This window comes from Alexandromys fortis, unplaced genomic scaffold (genome assembly GCF_014885135.2).
Source record: "Alexandromys fortis isolate MF-2015 unplaced genomic scaffold, M_Fortis_MF-2015_v1.1 scaffold_240, whole genome shotgun sequence".
NCBI classification, from domain to species: Eukaryota; Metazoa; Chordata; class Mammalia; order Rodentia; family Cricetidae; genus Alexandromys; species Alexandromys fortis.
Genome location: NW_026068133.1, coordinates 1,224,708 through 1,234,429, shown reverse-complemented (window position 1 = coordinate 1,234,429; position 9,722 = coordinate 1,224,708). Strand labels below are relative to the sequence as shown.

Genomic DNA, 9,722 nt, shown 5'->3' with positions numbered 1-9,722 from the left:
GTGAGTGTGCCACGGCAGGCATGCACCATATTCAAACACTAATTTGTACACACATCCATGTGCCTAAAAGTTAGTTTTAAAATGTCTCTGACAGATACAAATGTGGGGTACAGAGGACTCCCATGTTTTTTGTTTGGTTTTAATTTTTCAGGACAGGGTTTTGCTGTGTAGCTCTGGATGTCCTGGAACGTAGTCTGTAGATCAGGCTGGCCTCAAATTCAGAGATCTGTCTGCCTCTGACTCCCTAGTGCCACCTAGTGAGCTACCACACCGGGCAATTTTTAGTGCTGCTGAATCAATAATGACTCCCAGGTTTAGGACACCATGAGGCTGCAGCCTGTACCCATACAGGCAGGCGGCAGGCATTTCCTATATATGGCTCCCCTTACTTTTCACTTCTGGTGGTGCCCAAGACTGAACCAAGGCCACATCCAAGCAAGTGAGTGCCCTGTTGCTGAGGTGCACCTGGCCCCTCACTGATGGAGTCTAGGCCAGGGCTCACTGTAGGGCCATATTATACATATTAGACATGGTATGGCAACCAGAATTTCAGGCCACAGCTCATGCCTGCCACACAGGTGGTCGCCTAGCCTTTCGAGACAAACTGACGCCATCCTAAACAAAGGGTCAGGATACACTAATGTCACTCTGCTCCTTCTTTGTAATTTGGGAGGTCACCTGGGAAAGAGGTGTTAATTCAGTCTGTGTGACAGAGCAGGCACAGATAGGAAGACATGACAAAATGGGCACAGAAAGGTGTGGACGTGACCACAGTCACTCTCCTGGTTACCTAGGAAACAGAATGCTAATGAATTTTCCCCATAGTTTACATTTTGGTATAAAAGCTGTTTGGAGAATGAACGCAGGTGATTTTTCAGGATGTGAACTCAGGACTTCATGAAGGATCCCTGAAAACTCCCTTCTGATAAAGCCATATGAGTTGTGTCTTTATTCCCATGACTTCTTGCTGCTCAGAGAAATAATTTATGGTTCAGGCTGGTCCCTGACCACGACATATTGGCGCCTAACATGTGGCTGATCAGTGAACACCCCAAAACACGGAAGTGACCAGACATAGAGAAAAATGTGAGGAACCCATGAGAAAAAATTGTACCACAGGTGGATGCGTGAGTAATGAGTGCTCAGAAATAGAGAATAAAATTTAAAGAAGTATAGAGAAGCAAGAAAATCAATTCGGGAGTAAAAATTTGTAAATAATAAGTTATATGTATGTATGTATGTATATAAAAATAAGATATTCCACTAAGTCAAGACACTCTTCACTTTCTAGGTCACCCAGGGTGGCCTGAACTGCGACCTCCCTTCTCAGAATCTTTGGTGGCAGGGCTGACAAGCCTGTGTCACGGACCTGGCAGTGCTCTGGTGTTCTGCAGGGGAAAAGCTCTCCTAAAGATGGTCCACAAGCCAGGCAAGTGCTAGTGACAGAGCAGGCTGCTCACAGGCCCTGTGTGCACCCCCTCCCACAACAGATGGAGCCAAGAAAGGATAGGCTGGACCTGCTATCTCAGCCACAGAAACACCTTCATCTGACACTTGGGAACCTCTAGGCTGGCTGCAAGCAGGGGAGAGAATGAGCGGCCTTAATGTGCTGCTTGAGGTGTGGATGGATAAAAGGAAATGGGGAGGTCTGTCCAGCCTTCTGGATTTCCTTTGGGGATACCAGCACCAAGCCAGCAGAGACTCTGTGACCACCCACCCTGTTTCCCGCCTGCCAGGCAGCAGAGCCCAGCACGAAGCAGAGGCAGATGGTGAACCCAGCTCCCGTTTATTAGAAAAGGTGTGACAGCTGCACCAACAGGAGTGGCCCAGCCCAGTCCACCCTCACCCACACCCATCCACCTACCCACTGCCCACTGTTGTAGTGCCTGCCAGGGCGCAGGGTCCCCGAATTCCACTGCTGCGTGCCCAGCTCCCTGATAGAGTTTATTGCACTTAAGAAAGAAAGCTCTGTTCCCGTCAGCTGGCCCCACCCCACAGGGGCTGGCAAACTCCACCACCACACTCACCAGCCAGGTCCTGAAAGGGGCCAGAAGGCCATCCTACATCTGCCCTGCCTCCTACCCCTCCCCCAGGGCAGGCTGGTCAGTGGGCCATCTAGGACTGGGGCAGCCTTGTGGCCAGTGACCCTGGAGAGCTCCTCCTGTCCTCTTCTTCCAGTCCACTCCAGCCCCAAGCTGGGGAGCTGCAGACACATAAATACGTGCTTGAGTCCGGAAAGCCACTCCCAGCCCTGTGCCCCTTGTGGCTGTAGTGTTCCTTGTAGCCAGGCCTGAGATACCCCGCCTGGTTTCCTAGGGGACCAGGCGGGGAGTCAGCAGATCCTTGGGGATGGCTTCAGCTCATCACAGATCAGCCGGAACAAAAGAACTAGGGGAACAGAGGTGGGGATGGTCAGAACAGGCTCCTAGCTCTTCCTCCCCAGTTCCCACAGACGTCACCTACTTACAGTGTCACAGTGTGTCCCGTGGGGCCTCCTGACTGGCCTCTAATAGCAGTTCCTCCAGCTTGCTGGCACCCTGGGGGCGGCTCAGTGCTGTAGGCAGGAGGTGGCAGCTCCCTCAGAGGCAGGTGGGGCACAGCCTTGCCCCTCCAGACCACACAGTCCCCACCCCAGGGAGAGCTCTGGGGCCCAGGGTAGGAGTGGACAAATTCTTTTTCCTATCCCTTTACGGGCCATTCTGAAGAAAGGGAAGCTGAAGCCAACCCATGGGTAGTGTTTCTTGATGGCCTATCCTCCGCCTCTCACTCTTCTTACCGTGCTCCAGGCTGCAGCTGCCCCCCTTTGTCTCCAGCCCTGGGGGTGGTTCTGGGGGCAGTGCCAGGGCAAACTCAGGCTTCAGGCCGTTGGGAAGAGGCTGCCCTGCCTGAGATGGCTCCGGTGGGGGCTGAGCCTCTGATGACTCTGGGTGCTGGATGTCCATGGTCTGAGATGGTGGAGAGGCAGGTGGGGAGGGAGGAGAGGGTGGAGGAGAGGAGACAAAGGTGGGAGGAACAGGGGGCTCTGGTCTCTCAGGTGGACTCTCCACCCGGGTGACCACAAACACCTTGTGGCCTCGGCCTGGGCTGGAGACAGAAATACGCTGCTCAGTGGGGGAGGAGGGGCTGCCTGGGGGGCTCTTAGCCCCAGGGCCTAGGGAGTCTGTGGAGGGTATGAGGGCAGGGCAGGGGGCTGAGGGGCTCTGGTCAGCGCCACCCTCGTTCCTCTGCTGGTCCTGTTGCTTTTCCTCTTCTTCCTCCTGGTCAGAGTCTGAGTCCGAGTCTGAGTCAGGGCCAGGTCCGGGGCTAGGGGCTCCATTCTGCGCCCCCATGGCTGGCAGGTCCCCAGGCTCTTCCAGGGGCTGGGGTGCGGTGATGGTGATCTCGGGCATGGAGGCCGACGGCTGCAGTTGCTGCTTCTCCTCCCGCTCTCGAACCAGCACGAAGTTGCGCTTGCAGCCGTTCTGGATCTCAGCCAGCAGTGCCTTTTGCGTCTCGATGAAGCTCTTCACCTGTGGGACCCGGCCTGCTAGGGCTCTGTGTGGCCTCTGCCCCACCCTGGTCCAATTACCCTCCCCACCTGCCCTGCCCAAGACAGCACTGGTACAAAGCAAGCACCCTCACCGCCTCCTTCTTGGGCTCTCGGTCCAGGTCCAGGCGAAGCAGGGAGTGGTTCACCTTGAGGGCCAAGGACAGTGCCATGAGCCCTCCTGTCTTGATCTCATTCTCCCGGAGGTCCAGTCTCAGGAGGCGGGGGCTCTCGGCGATGAACTCTGCCACGGCCACGGCGCCTGGGAGGGGGACCGCAGGGGCTGGCCACGGGCCCCACGCCTGGCCGCTGGCCGGCCGCCCTGTCGAGCCCCGCTGGCCCCTGCGCGCCTGGTCCGCATCCTACCCTCGCATGTGAGCTTGGTTGAGGCCAGGCCAAGGCGTAGCACGCTCCTATTGCTGATGAGCCCGTTCTTGAGGTTGCGCACACCCTCATTCCCAATGGGGTTGTGGCCCAGGTTCAGTGTCTCCAGACTCTGTGTGTGCGGCTGGAAGGGACAGGGAGGGTGAGGGAGGGCCATGATGGAGGAAAGGCCAGAAAGGTATGTCAGGGCAGGAGCCAGGAAAGGAGCCTCGGCTCGCATCCTTTTCTCTGCTTGCTTTGCCTCTCAGAGCACAGTCCTACCACAGGTCTGGGAAACTCAAGCCCTTCCCATTCCGGGTCTCCCCAAAGCCCACACTGCCCACTCCCTACCAGAGTCCAGGTGGCCCCCATACCCACAGCCTGTCTCTGTATGGCTTTAAGGACCCTGAAAGACAGCCTTTTTGTAGGAGGGAACCTGGGCACTGGGCCCCTCCCCTAGTATCTGCTTGAATGATTTTATATATTATGTGATAATAAAAAGACTAAAAACTTGCCGAGCGGTGATGGCACACACCTTTAATCCCAGCACTCAGGAGGCAGAGGCAGGCGGATCTCTGTGAATTTGAGGCCAACCTGGTCTACAGAGCAAGTTCCAGGACAGGCTCCATAGCTACTGAAAACCCTGTCTTGAAAAAAACAAACAACAACAACAAAAAAAAAAAAAGAAGAAGAAAAGAAAGAAAGAAAGAAAGAAAGAAAGAAAGAAAGAAAGAAAGACAGAAAGACAGACTAAAAACATACTGCTTCCCGTTAGGTCAACATATTCAGTTTGTGCAAAGCATTGTCCTGCGTAGTCTGCTACAAAAAGCCAATAAAAGAAACAGGGCCCAGCTGGGCAAGATGGCGCATGCCTTTAATCCCAGCACTCAGAGGCAGAGGCAAGTGGATCTCTGAGTTCTAGGCCAGACTAGTCTACAGAGATACCCTGTTTTGGGAGTAGGCAGGAGGAAGAGGAGAGAAAAAAAAAAAGAAAGAAAAGGAGAAAAAGAAGAGAAAGAAAAGGAGAGAGAGAAAGAAAAGAAAAAAACAGCCCAGGCCCAGGGCTAGCTAGCCAGCCCAAAGATCCAAATTCTATACCTGAGATATATATACAAGGTAGGAGAAAACTGACTCCTGTAAGCTGTCTTCCAACCTCCACGTGCAAGCACATACACACACACACACACAAAGAAATAAATGTAGTAAAAAATTAAAAATAAAACATGTGTTGGGGCCAGGAAGGATGGGGCCAATGAACAGGGCCCCTGGACTCACCAGCGCCATGCCCAAGAAGGCCATGCCTGTGTGCGTGAGCTGGTTGTTCCACAGCACCAGGGTCACCAGACCCTTCCTCTGCTCCTTGAGACCCTCGCAGATGTAGGCCAGACCTAGGGGATATAGGCGGTTAGCACCTCTTCCACCCTGGAGAGCATCTCTGCTCACGCTGTACCAGTGAGACCCAGAGGACTCTTGATCCTTAGGTTGAGATTCTCCTGTGCAGGCTCCCTATCAGGGCTGTCACTGTCAGAGGCACATCTGTCTGCCCTGCCAGCTGTGAGCCTGGGAGGCAGTTCTGGGACAGGCCACACCTGTGCCCAGCATCCCCAACCCCCAAGCACAGGGCTGGACACAGAAGGTGCTGTGCAACAGTGTGGACAGGCGCACCTGAGTCTAGCACGTGGTTGTTGCGCAGGTCCAGGATTTGCAGGGAGCAGTTGAACTTGAGCAAGTTGCCCAGCTGGGCTGAGTCCTGCAGGCCGTTGAGCTTATTGTCTGCCAAGTACAGCTCTCGTAGGTTCATGTTCATCTTCAGAGCTGTGGCTGGGGAGTGGGTGGGAGTGAGTGGCCAGCCCTTGCCCTGGGTTACCTGTCCAGCGGCAGGCCTGTAGACACAGACTTACCCAGCAGCATGAGGGGCCGCCCGGACAGGCTAGCATTTTCTAGGTGCAGCACTGCCAGGCTGCTGCGGATGCGCAGGGCACGGGCCACAAAGGGTGCAGAGTGGTCCAGCAGGGGTGTGTTGCGGGCGTCTAGGTACTGCAGGCAGCTTGTCTGGTGGGGACGAGTCAGGAGATGGGTCATTTAGTAGTCACAGTTAGCACCTGTGTCTGAGTTTCCTGATTCCTGTTGCGGGGACCCTCCTTCCCAACAGTTCCACTTCCTTCCTGCCCCAGTCTTTGCAAAAAGGAGTAAACAAGGGCTGGCGACAAGGCCACTTTTCAAGAATCATGCTAGGGAGGAGTAGGAAAGCAGGAGAGATGGGCCTAGGGTAGGTACCTCCCCACATTGTTTCCTACCAGCCTGTGAGGTACCTACCTTGCGCATCATGTGGGCAGCAGCCTGCCAACCCCGGGTGCCAATGTGCTTGTTGAAAGAGATGTTGAGGTGGGTGGCCGACTCGTAGTACTCAATCATGTCAAAGAGGGCTGAGGCACCCTAAGGATAGACATGTGGGCTTGGCCTCAGGTCAGATGGCCAAGGGAAACACATAGGAGGAGTGCTGGCAGGCCAGAGCCCCAGAATGACAGATACACCCTAGATGACCCAGGAGGGTGGAGATCTTCTACATCATTCAGGAACACGCAGCCCTCAGAGGCTGCAACTCTCCAGGTGCCTCGCAGCCCTGCAGCGTGACAGCCAGGAAAGCTCTTGGTGGCCACCTTTGCCCCTCACTCAGCTCCACAGGCCTCACCTTCAGGGCCTCGGGATCACCCTGGTTACATCAGATATCCCTTCTGTTCTTCATGAGGCCCTGTCCTTGCCCTCTTCCCTACCCAAGCGTCAAGAGGGTCTAGGAGCCTAGTGGCAGCAGGATTCTTACATCTTCATCCAAGTTGGTCTGCTCCAGGTCCACAACCTTGAATTGCAGCCTCTTAAAGACCTCCTCCAGAGCCTCACAGGTCTTGTAGTCAAGCTTCTCCCCTGGGAAGGAACAGGTACCTTTATGTGGAGAGTCCACGCTACCACCAATCTATCTCCTGCAGAAGCCACCGATCCCTTGGGCACTCTGTTCTCCCTGGGGATACACACCTTTTAGATCCAGGCAATTGATTCGTTGCTCAAGGTCCGTGAACTCCTAAGAAAGCAGGATGGGGTTGGTCAAGGCAGGTAAGACATCCCAGCAACTGGGGTGGTCTGCCAGTGGGGCAGTCAAGCTCAATGGGTTCTGCCATGCCCTTCAGTGAGATGGCATCTAAAATAGGATTGGGCAGGGCAGCTGTACAAAGGCCCAGAGGAGAACAGGAGCTGCTTCTGAGCACACAGGGCATGAGATAAATCTGCCTGGAGCCAGGGAGCCGCAGTCCCGACACTCCAGCTGATGAACTGAGGGCTAGGGTATCCATCATCACTGGAGAGATGTCCAGACTCAGGGAAGTCTGTCCCAAGGAACTGAGATGGGCAGGCTGACAGTCACACTGTGGCTCTCAGCTAAAGACAAAATAGCACTGGCTCAATTGTTTTTCCTGCCCCTTCCTGTAGGGCACATCTAACCCACAGACATGTCAGGTGCCAGTCTCTGGGCTTCACTGTCACTCCAGGGTTGAGCACTGTGACAAAGCCCCAGGACAGACAGGCTAAGGCTGGCGTGACAACATACTTGGCCAGTAAGGTGCAGGTCCAGTCAGCCCTCATCCTTGCCTCAGATGCCACACGGAGTGGCTCTTTCCCTGAGAGGCACAAGCCCCTGCTCTGCTAACTGCAGAACAGACAGAGTCCAGGAACACAGACAGAACATTAACCCAGGCACCCCAAAGGACCCTGTGTAGAGATGGGACCCAGAGGTGAACATAGAGCAGAAAGCTACAGGCAGAGTTTGCCCACATTCACACTAACTCAGACAGTGCTTGGTGCCAGCACTTCTGAGCAAGCAATCTCTTCTACAAATTCTCTAACAGGCTGAGGATAGGAGCCTCCTGGGACTAGGGGGAAAGGAAAGAAATGAGAAGTCAATTTTGCTTTCCATGTCTATATTTAAACTCTTTTTCAGGTGTGCGCATGCGTGCATGCACACATCACTGTGCACACAAGAAAAATTTAGTCTTCTTCCTCTATCTACTATGTGGGCTCCAGCTGGTCACACTCAGGTCGACAGGGTCTCATATAGTCCAGGTTGACCTCACACTCAGTAGCTGAGGATGACCCTGAACTCCATCTTCCTGCCTTCACCCTCTAGGTGCTGGGATGATGGGCAATGCTGGTTTATATTAGCTTCCTAAACAGTGAAGAGTGCATATCACTTCTGAGGTCCAAACTTGGGTTTTTGCTGTTTTATTGTTTGTTGAGTCAGACCTCAATATGGAACCCAGACTGATGCTTGCTCACCTTAGAATTCACACTTTTAGGAATGAATTTTGGAATTCAGACTTGAATAAATTGACAAGATGACTTTTTTCTGAGGACAGAATTTCTTTGGGGCTAACAGAGCCAAAGGTTATCACTTAATGTGATTCTGGATCCTTGCTAATTTCACATAAACAAAGGATTTCTACAGTTGTGCTTACACAGGCCCTGGCTGGGAAGCAGGCTGAGCAGGCCCCAGGGCTGTGCTACCTACACACTCACAAACACACATGCACGCGAGCATGCACAGGTGCTGGTGAGTGTCCCGATCCCTCATACCTGCAGCTGCCTGAGGAGCTTGGGGATCTGTCGGCAGTTCAGCTTCTGGCAGGCCTGCCTGTAGGCATTGATCACTTCATCCACGGTCACGTTTTGGGCTGTGGGCAAAGGAGCAGGCTCAGATTCCACAGCCCTTGCTTGCTGCCTTGCAGGGCCTTCCATCCATCCCTCCTTCCCAACAGCAGCATGACAGAGCTCCGGGTCATGGGCATCACACACAAACTAGCACGGCCCTCTACAAGGTGCTGGGCTGTCAGGCAGTCATACAAACATACACAGCTCAAGACTTTTGCTTAAAACCCCTCCCCTACCACATGGTAGCTGGGCACAGCCACCACCAGGTCCCCAGCAATGCCAGTACAAGGCCAGGCTTAGGGATTTGGCTCAGTGGGTGCTCTGGTTTCATTTTTGTGCCAAACATCCTGACCAAAAGCACCCCTGGGGTTATTCTTGGCCTAATCTACAGGTTATAATCCTTTACTGCAACAAAGTCACACAGGCAGGAACTCTTGACAACTGCTCACTCCGCACCCGGAGTCGGGGAGAGAGAGGCAGATGGACCTATGCTGCCTGCTAGCTTCCTCCTGCTCTACAACACATCTCAGGGCTCGCTCAGTCCATAAACCATGCACACATTCAGCATGGACTTTCCATCCTACCTCAAGCGACAATCAAGAAACCCCCAGACATGATGAACACAGCTCCACTTGATTTGGTGAGCCCTCATCAAAACTCTCTTCCTTAGACTAACCCACACGGTGGGTGGTCTAACAACCTGAGCGGATCCCTGGAACCTACATGGTGGAAGAAGAGAACCAGCTCTCCCAGGTTGTCTTCCAGCTTCACATATGTGCCGGGTACAAGTGACACCCCCAAAACAATATAAATAATTGTCTAAAAAATTATTTAAAAAGGTTTGTTTTAGAGTCAGGTGGTGATGGTGCACACTCAGGAGGCAGAGGCAGGTGGATCTCTGTGAGTTTGAGGCTGGTCTACAGGCTAGTTCCAGGACAGCCAGGACTATGCATAGAAACTGTTTCAAAAAAAAAAAAAAANAGCTGAAAAGAGACTGAGTTCCTGTTTCCTCCTGCCTTATCACTTCCATCTCTCTACCTAGCCAAGTTACTTCCTGTCTGTCTGTACAGACCTCCAGACATCTATGGTTAGCTAGAAACTAGTTCCACCTTCTGATCTTCAGGTAAGTTTTTTTTTA

At 53.3% G+C, this 9,722-nt stretch overlaps 1 protein-coding gene across 4 annotated transcripts in view; it reads right to left on the bottom strand.

Moving 5' to 3' along the window:
• Positions 1 to 1,770: 1,770 nt before the first annotated feature.
• Ppp1r37 (protein phosphatase 1 regulatory subunit 37) overlaps positions 1,771 to 9,722 on the bottom strand; it is a 40,302-nt gene continuing 32,350 nt past the window's right edge. For 3 of the 4 annotated variants that reach the window (XM_050126281.1, XM_050126280.1, XM_050126282.1), the window contains 12 exons: positions 8,510 to 8,607; positions 6,920 to 6,965; positions 6,711 to 6,811; positions 6,206 to 6,325; positions 5,791 to 5,941; positions 5,555 to 5,710; positions 5,165 to 5,277; positions 3,893 to 4,034; positions 3,622 to 3,788; positions 2,777 to 3,509; positions 2,468 to 2,554; positions 1,771 to 2,388 (listed from right to left, as the gene is read on the bottom strand). In XM_050126281.1, coding sequence (XP_049982238.1) covers positions 2,472 to 2,554; positions 2,777 to 3,509; positions 3,622 to 3,788; positions 3,893 to 4,034; positions 5,165 to 5,277; positions 5,555 to 5,710; positions 5,791 to 5,941; positions 6,206 to 6,325; positions 6,711 to 6,811; positions 6,920 to 6,965; positions 8,510 to 8,607 — 1,910 coding nt within the window. In that variant the 3' untranslated portion in view covers positions 1,771 to 2,388; positions 2,468 to 2,471. The remainder of the gene's footprint in view (positions 2,389 to 2,467; positions 2,555 to 2,776; positions 3,510 to 3,621; positions 3,789 to 3,892; positions 4,035 to 5,164; positions 5,278 to 5,554; positions 5,711 to 5,790; positions 5,942 to 6,205; positions 6,326 to 6,710; positions 6,812 to 6,919; positions 6,966 to 8,509; positions 8,608 to 9,722) is intronic. The other variant, XM_050126283.1, reaches the window with a different exon arrangement.